The sequence below is a fragment of the Aotus nancymaae genome, unplaced genomic scaffold (assembly GCF_030222135.1).
Source record: "Aotus nancymaae isolate 86718 unplaced genomic scaffold, 86718_ANA_hifiasm-v0.15.2.pri h1tg000011l, whole genome shotgun sequence".
Taxonomy (NCBI): Eukaryota; Metazoa; Chordata; class Mammalia; order Primates; family Aotidae; genus Aotus; species Aotus nancymaae.
In genome coordinates this window covers 62,383,703-62,404,350 of record NW_026988422.1, presented here as the reverse complement: position 1 = coordinate 62,404,350, position 20,648 = coordinate 62,383,703, and the positions used below count along the sequence as shown (strand labels likewise).

Genomic DNA, 20,648 nt, shown 5'->3' with positions numbered 1-20,648 from the left:
TAAAGATTTTATGATTTGAAACAAAAATCATATAACACTGAATTGAAATTATGGTATAATTATGCAATTATGAGATAATTTTTTGAAAAAACAGGAACTGGAAAAAATAGAATTACTTATAAAATTACATTAACATATATCTTTCTAAGAATATATATATATTCATGAATAGTATATATTCAAGAATAGAATGTACACACACACACATACACACACATACACACACTTCCCAAACAGTAGAAGAAAGGATATCAATATGTTCATAATAACCATTTCTTCTTGGTATGATTATGCTCAATTATATTTATTTTTGTCTACCATGAAATGGGTTTTGTAGAAGCACCATAGGTTTTTGTATTCAGGTACTCAGTTAACGTCGGCCAAATAAAAAGTTGAATTAATAAATTTCCATGTGCCAAATTTTCTACAGTAAATATATATTAATTTTAGAATTATAAAAATCAAGGTTTTTTTTAAAAAAATGGAGATTCATAACCTATAATGTTAGCAATAACCCACAGATGACAATTTTTATGAGGCTTCTTTCAACAGTGATAAACACTCCTAACAGAGCTATATCTAGAGATTGGTTTATTGAGTAGCATTTTATGAAGACAGAATGACAGTCCTACCAAAGTCAAGATTCATTATATCAAGTGTCCCATCAGAGCCCCCAGGAATGCTACTCTGCAGTGAAAAGAAATTGAATGGGTCAAACATGTTCTCCACATAAGAAAAAAACTAAAAGTGTTTTGAAGGGATCACAGGCAAGAAAAGGAAGGTGAAAGAAAGGTGAGAACGTGAAAAGTTTGAAGGGAGAGAGGAAGAAAGGAGAAAAAGAAAATTTACAAAGAAATAATTGTTATCAGCCTCATTCTGAGGACACATTCCTTGACCATCACGCCACCACCATCAATCTCCATTTACAGAAAGCTCAAGGGGCAAACCCAATATTAGACAGAGAGGGGCTCCTTTGTTCCACAGCCAAGTCATTTCCCGAAGTAGGGACTGATGTAACAGTGCACTCTTCCTCATTCCTCAGTCACGTTAGCCACCTGGTTTTATAGTCACTGTTTTATCTTACCCACACCCTTTCTCATTTACTGTAGTTCAAAAGGAGATGCTTCCAGGTTAGACATTTGTGCTTGAAGAGGCCCTAGCGGCCTGTCCTCCCCTTCAACCAGGTGCCACTTACCTAGGTAGCAGACACCAGCCACCTTGCAGTTTTGTGCAGCCTGCATTTTATGACAGCCCTGAGTCAAGTCATTCTGAATAAATAAGGGTCAATTTCATCCCTCTGGGAGGGAAGAGTCCTTTAAACTGAACAGACATTATTGCTGCATCAAGCCTAAAAGATAAATAGAAATGAAGAAAGGACTGTGTGAGGCTTATCAAAGAAAAAATAATCAAGAAGAAAGGGGATAAAGAAGAGAAAACAGGGGAAAGGTAAGCAGGACAGGAGACAAGGTGAATGAAAGAGAATGAGTGGGAACAAAAGGGTATCACCCACTAAGCGCTCCTTTCACCAAGGAGAGCTGCAAAGTCACCCCATTGTCTTAGATGGGAGAAATGTCTGCCTCAGACGCATAAGTCTGCTTCTCCCTCTAGTCTAGATTCATTCATTCCATGCCTGCTCATCTGTCTACTTTAAGCAACACTGAACCTTGCCACTCTATAGCTAATATTGGGTTACAAGAATAGTTGCTACAGGGCCAAGAGGCTAGGCCCCAGCCTAGGGGAGCTTCTCATTATTCTTCTCTAGGCACATCTCCAATTCTGACCACCAGAAAATCCTAACTTGTTGTTGGGGGTGAGGGTAGGGAGTTCAGATGTCTAGCAAGTACTAAGTTTCTTCAGATTTGTCAGATAATAAACCAGAATTCTAACTAAAGTGCAGTTAACTTTAGAAATAGTCCCATTCATTTTGCTTTACATTCACTCTTTTATTTGTTCCTCCACAAACACAGATCGAGCTCCTTTTCCTTGGCACTGGGGATACATAGTCGATGGCTCCCTGTCTAGTGAAGGAGATACCAGCAAAGCAAAAATTAGAGAGGTCCAGGTTTATGGCTGAAGACTTTGTGTCTGAGCATTCGTGTGCATGTGTGTGCATGTGTGTGCATCTATGTGTGTGTGTGTTTGTACATATGGGTAAAGATGTAGGTATGAGTTAGGGTATGTTGCAGCCCTGGAAAAATTGTGACAAGGCAAAATTTGTCTTCCCAGGTTTTGAGCTGTGCTCATTTCATGCTCTTTTGGACCAGCCCCATGAAACCTTACAGTTCTCCTCCACCTAGGAACAAAGATATGAATGAAAAGATGTGGAAGATCCTGATTGCTTTTCTCATCCTGAATTTACTCCAAATGGGCAGCTTCCATCCCTGTGTATTTCTCATGCTTGCCCCTTGAAAAGTCCTAAAACAGAGAATTGACAAGGTTGCAAGAGAAACCAAAAAAGCCATCTCATTTCTTATAGCTCTGTCTTCCTCCCACAGTACCTACTCCCACCTCTAAGGCCTCCTGTTTTAACGAATGGCAGAGAATAATAGAAAACCTGATAGACTGGGTTAAAAATTCCTACCTTTAGTATTTGCTAACCTTGTAACTATGGAAATTTGTTTTATCTTTCTGATCCTTGGTTTAAGTATCTAAAAATCTGAATAATGCCACAAACTTTATAAGATTTGCTCTAAAAATTAAATGAGAGAATGCTCCTTCATGCATTGCACACTTACAAAATTATAGGCATTGTGCCAAGATTTTTACACAATTATGTTATTTAAGCCTCATAACAACCCCAAAAAGGCTTTTATATGGATCAGAAAACTGAGGCTAAAAAGGGGTTAAAAACACATCCAAGACCACATAATAGTGAGCGATGAAACTGGGATTCAAATCCATTTTTTTTTTTTGAGACTGAGTCTCATTCTGTTGGCCAGGCTGGAGTGCAGTGGGTCTTGGCTCACTGCAACCTCCGCCTCCCAGGTTCAAGCGATTCTCCTGCCTCAGCACCCGAGTAGCTGGGATTACAGGTGCCTGCCACCATGCCCGGCTAATATTTTTCTGTATTTTTAGTAGCGATGGGGTTTCATCATATTGGCCAGGCTGGTCTTGAACTCCTGACCTCATGATCTGCCTGCCTTGGTCTCCCAAAGCACTGGGATTACAGGTGTGAGCCACCACGTTCAGCCTAAATCCAGTTTGGTTTGACTCCAAACCTGGTGCATTTTACTTAAGGACCAAATTATACCTGGCACATGCAGGGACTCGATAAATGTGAATTCCCTTTTTATTCTTCCTTATGTGTGAATGTCAGTGGCTTTCATGGCCTCAGTCCAATCGTCTACTCCCTCCCAGGTTGCCTTTCAGTCGTTTCCTTCTTGTAGATGATCAAGAATCTGCATATTTAGATCACTTATTTAAGCATCTCTTTTTAAACAGATGTGTTGATAATGTAAGGTTTGGGTAATGAGATTTTCCAGGCCATAAGTTGCTAACTGAATTAATTGCCAGGCTTATTTGCAATAAATAAAGAGATGATTACATGTATAAAAATCACAAGGACCCACTGAGCTTGTGAAGAAAGATTCTGGCCTGCACAGCAGGAGTATCTTACTCTCAGCTAGGAAAGGACCAGCCCAAGGGCACAAAGCAAGAGCACCTCTGAAATTGCTTTAGGTCAGAGAACTCTGGTCTGAGATTCAAAATACTGAGTGATAAGTCACACCGTGCCTACTTACTACTTCCGTGACTTTGGGAAAGTTACATAATCACTCTGAATCTCAGTTATTTCTTTGTAAATTATAAGCACTAGAATAGGTGATTTTTTTAAGGCCCTGGCCAGCTATAGCATTCAATAATTCTGTGTCAGCTGAACTTGTCAAAACCATAATTTCCTTGTCTAGTGGTACCCTGAGATGTTCATATGGTCAAAAATACATTTAGCTTGACTTTCGAGATATACAATTTAACACACTCAATCTGGGACTATTTTGAGGAATAAGATGAGGTGGTAAATGTGATGCTACCTGATGTGGGCCCAAAGCATTTTTACAGGATAAGAAACTAACAAAGCACTCACTCCACCCCCACCATAAATATACCAGTGAATCCTTTTAGCCACACAAACCCATAGTCCATATATGTCATAACATCTGATATTCATGTGAGTTACTGCATTAATAATACACGCGTTCTCCTTGGAAGGGCATGGCCTGCTTCACAAAGACCCCTGTGAAGTACTGGAAGCCATCCTTCCATTCAGTGAACACAGAACCCTCTCCCGCCTTCCCCCACTTCTCTCAGTGACTGCTGGATTAACTCAGCAAGGAACTTAAAACAACAATAGGTGAGAATCAATTAATGAAACTAGTTATGTTTATCTTCAGAATGACTGACATTTCAGGGAAAAAATGATAGTTGTCTTTGAATAACTGAAGGTCTGTTGTAGAGGAGGGTTTCAGCTTGATCTGTTCTGGATCTCCCCGGGATCCACGGATCCACAGCATGGTAAGCAACTAGGGAAAGTTTTTTGTTTTTTTTTTTTTTTTTTTTTTGAGTGAATAAATTCTATGTAGCTCCCAAAACCTGAACAAAGGCCAAAAGAAAGATATTAGACGAATAGATTTTGGAGATGGATGATGGCTACAGCAATGTGAATGTGCTTTATGCTACCATATCATACACTTAAAAATGGCTAAAATGAAGCCAGGCGCAATGGCTCACGCCTATAATCCCAGCACTTTGGGAGGCCGAGGTGGGCAGATCGTTTGAGCTGACAAGTTCGAGACCAGCCTGGGCAACATGGTGAAAATCAGTCTCTACAAAAAATACAAAAATTAGCTGGGTATGATGGTGCATGCCTGTGGTCCCAGCTACTTAGGAGGCTGAGGTTGGGAGGATGGCTTGAGCCTGGTAAGCAGGGGTTACCAGTGAGCTGAGATTGCAAGACTGCATCAGTGTACTCCAGCCTGGGCAAGATAGCCAGGACTTGTTTCAAAAATTAAACAGGCTAAAATGGTAAATGTTATGTTATACGTATTTTATCACAATAATAAAAGAGTGTTTAAACAAAGAGACTTCAGTTACAGTGAAAGGAAGATTTTTAGACTTTTTTTTTAACATCCAAAAATACAATGGCTGCTTCATGAAGAGGTGAACATTCTTGTCACTGAGATTAGTAAAGTATGTCGATCACAGAAGAGAGGACTCAGGAGGGAAGACCCAGAGATCATTACCTCAACATATTCTTGGGTGACCTTGGGCAAGTTACTTAACCTATCCTTGACCCCAATTCCTCAGATATAAATTAAGAATGAAAATAGCATGTATCATATGTAGTTATTGCAAAGATTAAATAGGCTAACCACTGCTAAGCATTTAGCACATCATATGGAGATGAGAGTACATATTCCTATAGAGTCTACATAGCAATTTAGGAATTTTGTCTAGGGGTATAGATGCATCAGATATTCAGTTAGACTCAAAAACCTCAGAGGTCCTTTCCAATTTGAAAATATGAATGTGTAAACTCTGACAAAAGAGTCACCCCCCAGTAAGTACTTTATCATCTATATAGATAACAGAACTGTTACTTATCAATTTTTTTCTCTTTCTACCTCTACTTTCAATACAGCCTTGACTTTGTGGATTTCCACAGAACGAGGCTCCATCTTATAGCGGCTGAAGATGCTAGGTTTCTCATAAAAGTTTCATTACAGACTGAGCCACGGGACGAGGAGATCAGAGGCAACTAACTGGTTGGAGATGAGAGCCTGTTGAGCTATTGCGTGCTACTGTGGGAATGACGACATGAGAAGTCAGCCACTATCTTCAGCCCCAGAAAGGATGTTCTCCAGGATGGGGAGAATTCAACTAAACAAACATCAGAGCAGTTATCTTTCCTTTACAACGTTGCTGATGGGGATAAACAATGTGCCAGCCTTAGCTGGTATCAGTATGTGGCCTCAGGCGACTAAATGAAAATAATATTCAAATATACAGCAGGAGGTTTCAGACAAGGTGCCTGCAGAGAAGATTGAAATCTGAAATGCACAGGGCTCTCTTACCCTGCAGAAACAAAGAGGGGGAGCATGCTAATCCCACAGATTTCATAAGGCTTCTGATTTACTGGCTTCCTAGAAGGCTCTGTTGGAGTTTGTCATTTTGATGACAGTGTCTTGCTGTAAAGGTTAAACATACTAAGAAGCATGAAATGATCTTCTCCAAGAAAGACTGCATCTACTTTGCAGAAAAATAGCTGTCCAATAGCCCACAGAAGGGGGTCTTTCAAGAGCCACTCATACCAAGGGATCTAGCCTCAAGTTCCAGAGGCACTTGTCACTCCAATATCCTCTCTGTTGGGGTGGGTTTATATGTTGGGGTAAGATGGGACGAGTGATGAAAGAGAAAGAGAAATGTATGCATGTCTCTTCCCTCCATATTTCTTCTTTCTAAATCAGTAGCCAACATTTCAAATAAAATTTATCAATTGGAACAAATTGCTGGAGGTTTACCAAATGCCTTTGCTATAATGGCATGACCACTGCTTAGAAGATCATAAGACATAAAAGTATATCCTCACAAATATGCACAGATGCTGCTCATGTATATTTCTTTGAAAAATCCAATAAACAGGAAGCAAAATGAGGGACTAAGAACATTCTACTCTATTCTATTGGCCACTCATTTCCTACCTGGAGGCCTCAGTTTCTTCATCTAAAATTGGGGGTGAGTGGTTTTGCTGGACAGTATCTGAGCATCTGTTCTACTGGCAAGATAAAAATTGTACAACCCTTTATACTCTGCCTGGCTTTCTCTGGGTCAGTCAAGTTTCAGGTTTTGAGTTTGGGACTTCTATTCATGATTACTACATATTTGCTGTTCTTCCTCTTAACAATCATCGGTGGGATTAAAACAGAACCCATGAGAAAACAGAAAACTTCTCAGAAGCCAAAGGGAACCCATACACATGTGCTCTATGCGCAGACACGTACATAATTCTCAGTATCAGGTGTCATCACTATAAATCCCAAATGAGAGACTAGAATATGGAGAAGTTCAAAATATGATTTTTCTATCTCCAAGGAAAAAACATCGTTCAGCTTAATTTCAAATATAATCAGTTTTATAAGACAAAGAGAGGCAAACTACAACTCATTGTTTCTACCAAATACATGCCAAAGCTTGGTTGAGATGACCACAGTCACAACAGATCTTCTTAACACAATTCTTTAAAACCTAGGATTACAAAAGAGTCACATTTTAATTCCAAATCCACCATCTAAAGTACAAAGAAAAGCATGCTTTGGTATGTTTTCTTATGTCTCAACCTTCTCAACTTTAAACTCTAACCTGTATCACATGCCTTAAACACAGAAATAAGACCAGGGTCATTTCCACCATGCAAGAAAAAAACTGGAACAAAAAAAACACCAGCCAGGTCGTTTTTTTCAATTCTTGCATTGCTAAATTCCAGATTCTGAAAGGGGAATATTGGCTTTATTATCTACGCGAGCAGATTATGCACTTTGACTCTACAATGGAGCCTCCCAATAAGCCAGTTAAACACCCACTGCCAATATTCTCAGTGGTAAATATTGAAACGGAGGCAGAGAGAGAAGGTAAATATATATGTTCCGAGTGGAACCAACCCGGGTGTGGGTTTGACTCTCAGTTACGTCTGCTTGATGGTCACCGCAGTCTTCCCCACTCCTCCTGAGAATCTCCCACTGATTCAAGATGGCTTAGAATAAGAAGAAGGGAAGAAGCAAAAGGCTTCCATGGCCAAATGCTTGTTCTAATCCAATTTCATTTGTTCTTTAGCTGTGTATAATTGATGACTAACTAAGTCCTATTGATATTGCCTCTTTTATATTTATCAGATATGTTCCAAAACTCAACCTCCACTCTCCCTTCTTCAGAGAGGGCTCTCCTCTCTCATTCCTGAATTAATACCAATGCAAACTGGACTATCATATACTGACCTGCTGGTCTTCTGTCTTCTGTATTCAATTTACGCTCTGCCACAGTGATCTGACCTGGTTATCCCATTGTTAAACGTGGTATGCCTCCTACAAGATAACACCTAAACTTGTTGGTAAAGCAAAGTGTTCCGTGGCTGGCCTTGTTACCCCTACCGCCGCATCTTCGAAAACTTCCCCTCAAATCCCTCTTCCTCACTCTCCAAGCCCTACATGCCACCCACATGGAAAACCTACTGAAGTCACCTTTACGCATCTGTTCCTTCTGCCTGGAATATTTTTTTCCCTGCCTGGTCTTGGAAGATCTTTGCTTCTCCTCCAAGCCTCAGCTCTAGTGGCACTGATCTGTGATGCCTTCCATGATATTTCTCGCTGCACTGATGTCTCAATTCCTCGGATACCAGAATATAATGGCACATTGATGAGAACCACAATCAATGCCCCTGTATCCCAAGTGCTCAACATAGTCGCTGGCACGTAGCACTCAGTAGGTATTCAGAATGAATTTCGGGGGGGCCTTAATTCCTTCATGTAGAAAATGAGGATACTAATATGCAGCCTGCAGAGTAGATGTGAGGGTTAAATGACTTAGTATATGTTAAGAACCAAACATAAAGAAGGCACATTTTTTTTTCAATAACTAGTGGGTCTTTTAACTTTCCTTTCCTCTTATTTCAAACTGTAGTGAAGAAGGATTCATCTCTCTGTGAAAAGAAATATGAAGCCAGAGATGCTAGAAAAGCCTGCAACGATCCCCTTGTGTTGTGTTTCAAAGCACTTGTTTCTCATAATTTAGCAGCATTTCAACTTACGGCATTATTATGGGCAGATGTCTGCTGGCAGTTAAGCTGCTTTTAGCACACAGTCATAAAGATACAGAGCGGCAATGTAAATGGCCACCGAGTCCCTGCATTTGACAGCACTGCAGCCAGCGGCAGGTGTACCGTGGTTCATAAGCAGCTGTCACACACTGCACCAAAGTGTTGACCCTCACATTCTCAGGTTGAATGCAGGTGTAGGTGTCAATTATATATTTTTTTGACTCTTTTTTTAAATATACTTGAAGTTCTGGGGTACACGTGCAGAAAGTGTAGGTTTGTCATATAGGTATACACGTGCCAAGGTGGTTTGTTGCATCCATCACCCCTTCATCTACATTAGGTATGTCTCCTAATGCTATCCCTCCCCTAGACCCCCACTGCCTGCTATCCCTTCCCGAGCCTCCCACCCCCCAACAGGCCCCAGTATGTGACGTTCCCTTCCGTGTGTCTATGTATCCTCATTGCTCAACACCCATTTATAAGTGAGAACATGCGGTGTTTGGTTTCCTGTTTTTGTATCAGTTTGCTGAGAATGATGGTTTCCAGCTTTATCCATGTCCTTGCAAAGGACGTGAACTCATTCTTTTTTCTGGCTGCATAGTATTCCATGGTATATATGTGCCACATTTTCTTTATCCAGTCTATCGTTGATGGGCATTTGGGTTGTCTCCAAGTCTTTGCTATTGTGAACTGTGCCTGCAATAAACATACGTGTGCATGTGTCTTTATAGTAGAATGATTTATAATCTTTTGGGTATATACCCAGTCATGGGATTGTTGGGTCAAATGGTATTTCTAGTTCTAGATCCTTGAGGAATCGCCACACTGTCTTCCAGATCTTCAAAGTCCCCAGCCTGTCCTTCTCAGACCTTGAAAGCTTTGAGACTCTAGAATAACTAGAATCTACAACCTTGATACTCTTTTTTAGAGAAACGGACCAGTTGTGATCAGAGGTAGCTCAGACTCTCACCTGGTGGAATAACTCTAGCTATGGTTCATGTACTATGGAACAGCTTCCTGGAATCATAAAATCCTGTGCTTGTGGAAAGGGAAACTTGTAGAACTGGAAGTTAAAAAAAAAAAAAGAAGAGGCTGAATCTGAGTTCTGCCTGGTTGTCACCAGGGATACATTTGTATGATTTAAGCAACAACAGAAAAGCAAACAAAATGGAGACTTTGATTTATGTCAATGAATTGTACATTTCTTGGGAGGCCCCTTTCTCAGACATATGTCATTATCTATCAAAAAGAGTAAACAATGGGCCAAAGAGGAAACAGCCTTTTAATGCTCTTCATAAATCTAAGGTTCTATTCATTAATCCATCAATTAAAACTCAGGCATGATGGGCCTGAAGTGTACTCAGGACACCAAGGTATTCATTTTCTTAGATGAATGAATTAAGGAGATGAAAATTTCATTGCTGTGCTGATATAGCTAAACCCAGAGTCCTAATCCAGACAGTTCTGCAGATTGCAAGAAACAAGGACTCACATTCCTGTCCTGTCCTTCATTCACCTTTCTCTCTCTCCTCAGGGTAAGAGAAGACATTACCAAGCTGATGACATTTGAGAATCAGACTTTTAGAGTTGAAAAGGCCCTGAGAGAGCATGAAACCGAGCTGCCTCATTTTATTCTTGCAGAAAAGAGAGGTCAGAGGATCCAAGTGACTGTCTCAAGGTCATACATTTAAATAAAGGATCTGGAAACCTATGGGGGGTGAGGGCACAGCCATAAGGCAGATCCCCTCCTGAACAGCATTGAGACCCATAAAAGCAGAAAGGAAGACCTCAATATTTCTGCTTTTCAATGATATGATTAAGCCATCTATCAGATATCCAAATGGAGACGTCAAGTAGACAACTAGGGATACAAGAATCTGGGATTTCAGGGAGAGTTTCGAGCTAGAGACCTCAATTTGGAAGTCACTAATACAGATGGCCTTTAATATCATGGCAAAGAATAAGAGCCCCAAGGGAACGATGCAGGCCAAGAAGAAACCTAAAACAGAAACTCTGGAGCCCTATAACATTTAAGAACCATCTAGTACATGTATATAACAGAACCTATGAATGAAAGGCTGCTCAGTGTAATGGAAAGTCTGATGTATGAGAAATCAGGAATCGGGAATTCTAATCATTCTATAACTATTCCAAGTCAAAGTGATGTTGACTTAACTTCTCAGGGCTTCCAATTCCTCACTTAACCAAAACAGGAGTGAGGTACATGTAACAGGAATGAGGTACGGGTAACACTAATGTATCTGCCAACCCAACTATTTTCACTATTTTCTTTTTTTTTTTTTTTTTTTGAGACAGAGTCACTGTGTCAAGCAGGCTGGATTGCATAATCTTGGCTTATTGCAACCTCCACCTCCCATGTTCAAGTGATTCTCGTGCCTCAGCCTCCTGAGTAGCTGGGATTACGGGCATGTGCCTCCAAGCCCGACTAATTTTTGTATTTTTAGTAGAGATGGGGTTTTGCTATATTGGCCAGGCTGGTCTCAAACTCCTGACCTCAGGTATTGCCCACCTTGGCTTCCCAAAGTGCTGGGATTACAGGTGTGAGCCACCATATCTGGCCTCTGCCAACCCTACTATTTTCTTATGTCATGATTTCCATGTGGCATATGTGTAGCATTCCAATGACACAATCCAGCCTCATTGAAGAGTGGTGTCTCACCCTTCTGAGGCAGAATCTGCTGCTGCTGCTACCCAGGATCACATAGCAGGTTGCCTAAGAGGGGGAGACTCTGAGTGGGGAGGCTCAGCAGCTGCTGCCTACATGCCTTTCCCACTGGAACAAGAGTCACTGGAGAGAAGTCAAAATATTTGCATTCTTCATGTTCAGCTGCTGCATATGTCAGATAAATGTTGTACGTGGGTTATTTTTCTTGACATTGGGATTAACTTGCGCTGAGCTTTATTTACTTTCTTGCCAAATAAATGCCAGCATATGTTTACAAAAAGCCATTCAGGGAAGAGAAGAGAAACAGCAATGGCCTAAAATTTAAGCTCCGTGATCCACAAATAATCAAATCGTTGGCTTTGCCTTACTGGAACTTGACGCTCACCAACTGAAGTAAACAATTTGGCTATCCTAGCAAGGATAAGATGTTGTCCCAGGTCAAATGATTATAGTTACTTATAAAGGACTAACTCCAGGATGGGCTAAAGACCAGCTAGACTATTTCCTCTGTCCAACAGGACTCCACAGGATAGCAGGTGGTCTTGCAGTATATCAAAGAATTTCAACCTATCTGATTAGAATTAAGTAGTTAAAACGGACCTTTGCTTCTTAGGTTATGGGGATGTCTCACACATTACTATGAATAGCCAACCAAAATAACTAGAGCTGAATGGTTGGGATGGGTAGAGACAGCTATGTCTTAGAATACCAGCAGATTATGCTGAAAAAAAAATCTAAATACAATATCAAGCCAATTTTAGATTTCAAGATTTAGAGTAGCTCATCTTCACAGGCAGAAGAAGCACTCTTATGAGGATAGAAGCAGGAGTTACCCAATTTTACTATAAGAGAAAGATACTGATACCCATGCAAATTAATCTTAGTCTCGTATACACAAATACTTTCTACTTCCTAGTCCTTATTATCTGATTCTCTTATCTTTGGCTGATGACTTTGATCTAGGAATTACCTCTTAGACTTATCTGTTGCTCACTTTGCTTGGGTCATTGGGCTATTTTGATCTAGTGTCTAGTGTCTGACCTGGGCCATGAAAACTCCAGTTTTCAGCATTCCATCTATGCTTTCTTCACTGCAGATACACAAGTGCTTCATTCTAAAACTCTCATTCATGTGTGGGGCCGGTGATGCCAAGGGACTCACCCCCAAGGAAGTTCCAGTAGAGAACACAGCTTGAGCTACTGGGACATACAGCCTTAAGAATTATCTTAGGCTTAACACATTTAGTACAAATGATCCATTCTAGGTTTAGGATTGATTCTAGAATGTTTCTAGATAATAAAAATTAGAGAGAGAATGGCAAACCGTGTGACTGTGTTGGTGTTGTTATGGTGAATGGAGCAGGACTCCTTAATCCAAAAAGGATCCCATTCCTGTATAGAGGTGATGCCAAACACATTTTCTTCACTCTTCTTCAGAAGTACCTAGAGTGGATGCCTAGAGTTAGAAATAGGAGACCCCAAATCCAAGAAACCTTGGATCCCCCTCTCTGGGCCATCACTCCTTCCATATAGAAGCGGCCATTCTTGCCCATTTGTCCTACCGTTTCCCTATAGACATCTGCCATAACATCAACCACGTTAAACATTTCTCACATTTCCCTTTGTTTCTCCGGGAAGACCATACACCCCTTGTTCAAAAGTAAAGGCTGTGTCGAGTTGGTGTTTGTGGTTTGGTTGGTTTGTTTGTCTGTTGCATTTCCAACCTCTAACATAGTGCCTGGAATGCACTAGGGCTTCAATATATATCAATTTCCTGTAGGAAAAATGAACAAAAGATACACAAAAGAGTCTCCACTAAGGAATCAATTTCAATAAAGAAAAACAATGTCATTGGGAATCTCAACTTTTTCTTTGCTAGCAGAGAAGAGTCCTATAATTTTTACACTCCACTGATTCATCCTGAACATGGTGTCAGGAACAATCTAGGGGCAAAAAACAATTAGTAGGGGAACAAAACAATCAGTTGAACCGTCTGGGATTTGAGCGATGTATAGATCAAATGTCTTAAATTTGCTAAGCTGCTTCTCATTTGGCCAGAATGGATGACTCTTGGCTGCACTGCACCAAGAATAATTGTCCCTCATATATCCCCAATCAGCTGCCTTTTAATGACTAGTCAGAAGTGACAATGTAAAAGGTGCAGTGACTTTCACTGTTCTTGGCAAGTTTTGGACCAGCTCCCATTGATTCACCCTTGAAATGGGTGAGCTCAGAGACACTTTTTATAGCTGGCTACAGTCACTGTGTCCTGACTCCAACAACCACAAGGCCCTTGAGTTAAGAAGAAACCCAAGAAGAAGTGAGATGGCCTTTATACTGCCTTCATAGATAACAGAAGATCTGCAACACTTTGGCAAACACCAAAACTGTCTCATGCATCTCAGAGACAAAACGACCGTTCTATCCTCCCAAACCAGCACCAGGGTAGATTACCCTACAGAGATATTTGGAAAAAGCCCAGGCACCTGACAGACTGACCAGCGCATTGTGGCCTATTCTTTTATCATAGCTCCTGTTCTGGCAGTTGCTGCCTTGAAAACTCAATGAATTTTAATTCCATAAGCTCCAAGAAAGCTCTCTTTTCCTCCTTTGTCCCCATGTCCGGTGTTCTGTCTCTGATCTGACTGTAAGAAGGGTTTGTAGTTCTCTTGAAATATACCTTAGCGAGTAACACAGTTGGCCGCACAAAAACATGCCTTTAAAACACCTTCTCACTGGTCATCCAGCCCTTGTTCCAGACCTCGTCCAGGATCTGTCCACATATCACCTGTCTTCTGATACTTGGACAATTTCTGGCCACTGACCACTGGTCTGTAGAGATGAGACCCTGTAGGTCTCTCCTCAAAGCATTCTTCCCTTCTCTGAATCTCCATGTCCTTCTTCTCTGTCCACTAACATACTACTATCTTGTGTTATCTTATTACAGCTTATTATATAGCTGTCTCAACTCCTCAACTAAATAAATGATAAACGTCTTGGAGGCAAGAACTATATCTATACAGTTATGGTATTCTCAAAGCCCTGGAGCTATACCCTTCACAAAAACTTGGTCTTGATGTAAATTATCCTTTCATAGAATATAGAAGCTGACAGCCCACGGATAGTCAGCTTGATTCTGTGTGCTTGGCATATATATAAAAAAAAATAGACCAAGCTGAATCTCCAAATAGCTTGCCTGGAATCTCCTTGTGTTGATGTTGTCCTTCTTCTTGCCTTTATCTCTGCCCTTTGCCCAAACTGTAAATTCGGTGCAAATGTCAGATACTGAAGTGGTGAATGAAAAGGGAATCCTCCCAGCATTCTGGCTTGGTCTATAGGGTCAGCCCTCATCTCTTCAGTCCCCTCTCATGCCCTTCCTCCCGCCCCCACAGTAGCCCAATTCCATTCTGGACAGTTTTCAGAAAGGAACAAAGCATCCAATTCATTCTGGACTCTGTTCAGGTCTTCAACTGTGTCAGGGTTGCTCACTATACAGTGAACCTGTAGAGTATGTTGGTCTCCTTGCAAGGGCCTCCAAAGCTTCTCTATACCTTTTCTTTAATGATGTTGATGACAATAATTATGACCATAATAATCACTAATACTAAATGCTCAGGAACCTATTAACTCATTTAATTGTCATCAGTATCTTGTAAGGTAGGTGCCTGATTATCTTTATTTTACAAATGAGGAAATCAAGTCTCAAAGATATTGACTACCACGCTGAAACTCACATCACTGCATGAGGGCCAGATTTCTCACCCAGTCTGGCCCCAGAGTTCATGCTCTTAACCAATACATCATTCTGCCTCTTATAAAACCCATCATGTTTGTAATCAGTTATTTAATGGCTAAATATTCCACTAGGCAGCAAGCTCCATAAAAACAGGGATGAATCTGTCTTGTTCAACATGGTATTTCTAAAGCCTAACCCATGCTTTAGCTTGTAAAAAGCACTAAAGAAGTACAAGTCAAATAAATGAATAAAACAGCCAGCTGGCTAGACTCCCTGGAGTCCCAAAAAAGAATTATTTACCCTGTCTAAATAGAAAGTATTTTATCAAAAAGTATCATAATCGTGGTAATATTTATTATAAAGCTTCCTTTCTGCAACCCAATCTTAGCCAAACAAATCCAAGCATTCAGAACGAGAAAGGGTGCATTCGGTTAACCAGTAAACCCAAAAACTATTGGAAGAAAGAAAGTGCAGGTAGGTGCAAAGCCTCGGGCTGTCCAGGGATCCAGCTGTAACACATCAGCCCCACTCAGGCCCTCACTTCCCACCCTCTAGGCCGACTCACCCCTTTCACAGGTTCTTCCCCAGTATCCAGTGCCAGTACAGTCGCAGATGAAGCGGTTCCAGCCGTCCTTGCACACAGCATTGTTCTTGCAGGGGTAGCTGTCACACTGCTTGGCGCTCATCCGTGAACAGGAGGACTTGACACCCGCAGCATTCTGCATCTCTGCCAGCTGTCGAATGTTCTTGCTGCGCCCGTCAATGAACAGGTCGCGGATGCAGCCCACATAGCCATAGTTGAGCATGGCGGTCCACAGCTCCGTGGGGAGAATAAGGCCAGCACGGTTCTCTGGCAGCCCTCCCAGGTACATGTCTCCTTCTAGGTCCAGGATCTCACTCTCCCCACTGGCGGTGAATGGCGTGCGCCTGCTGTTCACTGATATAGTACCTGGGGTGGGAAGACAGATCCAGAGTCAGGAAGCTCTCCCGGCATCTCAGGTGAGTCCGTCAGTTGCTTAACCAAATGAAAGAAGCCCACCAGGTGAGTGCTGAGACCAGCCATTGCCTGGCCAGGAGAAAACAATGCAAGGAAAAGAATTCGATGTTACGGGACAATAGGAAAGACAATGTAGGCCACCTGGTTCCAATCTCTACCAGCTAAGTCCACCTAGCCCTTAGGAAGACTCGGGAAAATCTCAGTGACCTAACATCTAGTGTATCCTTTCTCTACTTAACCCTGTTGGCTGAGACCACACAGGCTGACAGCAGCACACTTCCTGCCTGTATTTAAATTCCAGCTCTAATATGTACAAGCTTTATAGCCTTGAAGAAGTGACTTCACCTTTCCTGTGCCTCAATTTCCTCATCTGTGAAATGGGGAAATAACTGTCTCCACCTCACAGGTTGGTGTGATTAAATGAGCAAATATATACAAAGTGCTTTTAAGAGTGCCTGACCTCCATACGTTTGCCTGAGTCTTCTTCAAGGGCTCACCAACCCAGAAAGATGGAGCTTCCTCTTGTCTCTCCCTCCATGCACTGGTACTCTCTATATTGGGCATTCACTACCAGCCCTACCAGTGAATATTTTGAGCATTCCCTATGATAAATTTGAACAGAAACATGATTCCTTATTTAATCATTTAAGAAATGTGTATGGAAGACCTATTCTGTCTCTGGTATAGTTCTAGGCAGAGATGAGCTTGATAGGCATGCCTCTCCTCTCATTGAGGGGATGTTCCAGAGCAGAGGGACAGAAAATAAATGCTATGGTTTGGTTGTGTCCCCACCCAAATATCATCTTGAATTGTAGTTCCCATAATCCCACCTGTTGTGGGACAGACCTAGTGGGAAGCGAATCGAATCATGGGGGCAGTTACCTCCATGCTGTTCTCATGACAGTGAGTGAGTTCTCACAAGATCTGATGGTTTTATCTGGCATTTCTCTGGCTGGCACTGCGTGCTCCCTCTCTTTCCTGCTGCCATGTGAAGAAGGACATGTTTGCTTCCCCTTCCAGTATGATTGTGTCCTGAGGCTTCCCCAGCTATGCTGAACTGTGAGTCAATTAAACATCTTTCCTTTAAAAATTATACAGTCTTGGGTATTTCTTTATTAGCAGCATAAGAATGGACTAATACAACAGACAACCCAATAAACAAAATAAATTAGCTAATGACAGGTGCTATGAAGAGAGTAAAAGGGTGGTGTGCTAGTTACTCATGTGTTCTACTTGAAAGTGTAGAGTCACTGAAGGTCTCTCTAGGCGGTTAACAGTTGAGCTGAAATTGGAATGTTGGGAAGGATTCAGCCATGCAAAGTCCAAGAGAGGGAGCATGCCAGGCAGAGGGAATGGCATCTGCAAAGGCCCTGAGGTAGGAAGGAGCATGCCTAGAATAGAGAAGGCAAGAGTAGGTGAGCAGGAGATCAAGTCAGAGAGAGAAGCAGACCCAGGAAGGGGCAGGATTTTGGACAGCATCTAATGAGACTGTAGAAGATGGAACTCCACAAGCTGACCTGAGACCTTGAGAACAGGGATTCTAGTCCTAAATGGGTTTCTGACCCTAGGCCAGTCCCTGAATCCCTGAATCACTTAATGGCTCAATTTCCTGAACTGGAAACTTAAGAAAATGGACTAGGTAATATCTAAACATCCTGTCAGAAATTTTAAAATAGGTATTATTAGTCTATTCTTTTTTTTTTTAGATAGAGTCTCACTCTGTCGCCAGGCTGGAGTGCAGTGGCACAATCTCGGCTCATTGCACCCTCCGCCTCACAGGTTCAAGTGGTTCTCCTGCCTCAGCCTCCTGAGTAGCTGGGACTACAGGCGTGTGCCACCACACTCAGCTGATATTCTTGACATGCTTTATTGGTATCAAGATAACTGGGTCATGCCATCCATCAGCCAGTCTTCACCTCTGTCTGATTCTCAGTTCCTTCAGCTATGAAGGGTATATAACTTGAAGGACTGCAAAGATCATATGACATTAAAAATGAAACATACACTTTAAAGTGCAAAGTCAGCTGGGTGCAATGGCTAACACCTGGAATCCCAGCAGTTTGGGAGGCCAAGGCAGGCCGATCACTTGAGGTCAGGCATTCAAGACCAGCCTGGCCAATATGGTGAAACCCTGCCTCTACTAAAAATACAAAAATTAGCCAGGTATGGTGGTGCATGCCTATAATCCCAGCTACTCGGGAGGCCGAGGCAGCAGAATTCCTTGGACCTGGGAGGCAGAGGTTGCAGAGAGCCGAGATCATGCCACTGCATTCCAGCCTGGGCTGCAGAGCAAGACTTGCTCTCAAAAAATATAATTAATTGATTAAAATAAAAATAAAATGCAAAGTCAACACAAGAGTGAAGCATAGACAGGATATTAAGGGGAATTTAACATCTCCTTTCCTACTCTCTTCTAGAAGTTTTCTCCTAGAGAAATACGCTTTGCCATTTTGTTTTTAAATCTTTCAAACACTTACAAAACAACAATAATGTCCCAGCCACCACTTTAACTATTTTATGTGCATTTTCCGACTTGATCCTCAAAACAATCTTGGGAGGTAGGAGTTATTATTTCCTCTATTTTACAAACGAGGAAATTGAGGTCTGCATCTCTTACTATTTTCTCTATTGCAGTTTTCTTTCTTTACCCCTCACTTGTCCACAGGGCGAATCTGATCACCATTTAAAGGGGGAGAGGGGATATCTATTGTCGAGTAAGGACAGTACTAGAATCAATTTAAATTTTAGAGCCTTAAATACAACCTGAGGAAAATCCGTCCTCAGTGTTTTGAAAGCACTTAACAAGTTCTAAGACTCACTTGCCCAAGCGGGGATTGATTATAAAAGTTTTCTAGATCACTGTCAGTCATATTATTCTTCAAGATGATCAGGGAAGGAGGCACCACATTTAGATTCACTTGTTTTTAGAACTATCCATTTGAGTACAGATTTATAACCAAAAACAAGGTACCAGAAAACATTCTCATAAAAAAATGAAAGTTTAACAGATTGTATTATAATTTCATATTATACTGCTTTCATGGGACAAATGTTTACTCGGTAAATTTTTATAGGCTTTGATCAAATTCATCAGTAGTTTAAAAAAATCGGCCGGCACAGTGCCTCCTACCTGTAATCCCAGCACTTTGGGAGGCTGAGGCAGGCAGATCAACTGAGGTCAGGAGTTCAAGACCAGTCTGGCCAACATGGTAAAACCCCATCTCTGGCTCAAAAATTAGCCAGGCATGGTGGTGGGTGCCTGTAATCCCAGCTACTTGGGAGATGAGGCAGAAAAATCACTTGAACCCGGAAGGTCGAGGGTGCAGTGAGCCGAGACTGTGCCATTATACTGCAGCCTGGGCAGCAAGAGTGAAACTCTGTCTCAAAAAAAAAAAAAACTAAAAAAAAAAAAAAATTGGCCAATGCTTTAACTCCCAAATATGAAATTTAAGGCTTCTGAAATCTAAACATGTTTGCTGAAGATGGGTCCACTGGTGGTTCTAACAGCAAAAATTGTTCCCCTACTTGAAAAAACAATTTACACTGGGAACAGACAGAAATAAACATATAGCAATTCTATGCGTTCTACCCTACGTGTGGACACAAGTAGGTAACTTTTATATTGTGCCGAAGTCTAAATTAGTCAGACATAAAACCCTTCCACCATGACCTAACCTCAGAGATCCCAAACACATGATCTTAAAAACCAACAGCAGTGTTTCCTGATAATTTTGGAACAGCTTTCTGACTCTGCCCTTGCTGACACTTTACTGAAAAACAGAGAAAGAGAATGAAAAGAAGAAAAAAAGGGGGGATGGATTTAGCCTCCAAAGAAATTAATTTTGGGGTGTTTTTCTGTTTAAAAAGACACACACTATTCATTCTTGCTCAATGAGCACATTTAATTCGAAGCCTCTTGGTTCCGATCAGATTTCAGACAACCAATAAAGATTCCTACTGGGCAATAAAATATCCAGGGCTGCAATCTGCCACCCGTCTGCCCTCTGCAAAGAATCCATCTAGCTCTTCCTAAGGGCAATGTTGCTGTCTCTGCCATCAGTCTAGCTTTGGAATTACGCAGGAAAGTCATCCCACCAAAGCTCAGTCATTCCCAGCTTCAGCCTTTTGGGGAACTTACTGCTCTCTCTTACTGGCCAAAAGAACCTAGAAAGAAAATGTCCAAACAAAGAGTTTTTAATGTTCATCAGGAAAATGAATCTCTATCATATGGCACAGGAAGCCAAGACCCTCCTTGAGTATATCCTACCTAAATGGAGAATCAGGAAATGAGTCTAAGACTCTAATACTCTAATTACTGCTCTTGGGAAAATGCCCTTTCTGATAGCACAGAATGTGACCTTCACTGACACATCCTCCATAGAAAGCAAGGCAGACTGTCCAGGCATTCAGACACCCCTGACTATCTG

The 20,648-nt window shown here is 41.5% G+C and overlaps 1 protein-coding gene across 27 annotated transcripts in view; it reads right to left on the bottom strand.

Annotated features, from left to right (window-relative positions):
- NRXN3 (neurexin 3) overlaps positions 1 to 20,648 on the bottom strand; it is a 1,680,301-nt gene that overhangs the window by 1,113,993 nt on the left and 545,660 nt on the right. For all 27 annotated transcript variants that reach the window (XM_064375089.1, XM_064375093.1, XM_012476808.3 and 24 more), the window contains one exon: positions 15,790 to 16,173. In XM_064375089.1, coding sequence (XP_064231159.1) covers positions 15,790 to 16,173 — 384 coding nt within the window. The remainder of the gene's footprint in view (positions 1 to 15,789; positions 16,174 to 20,648) is intronic.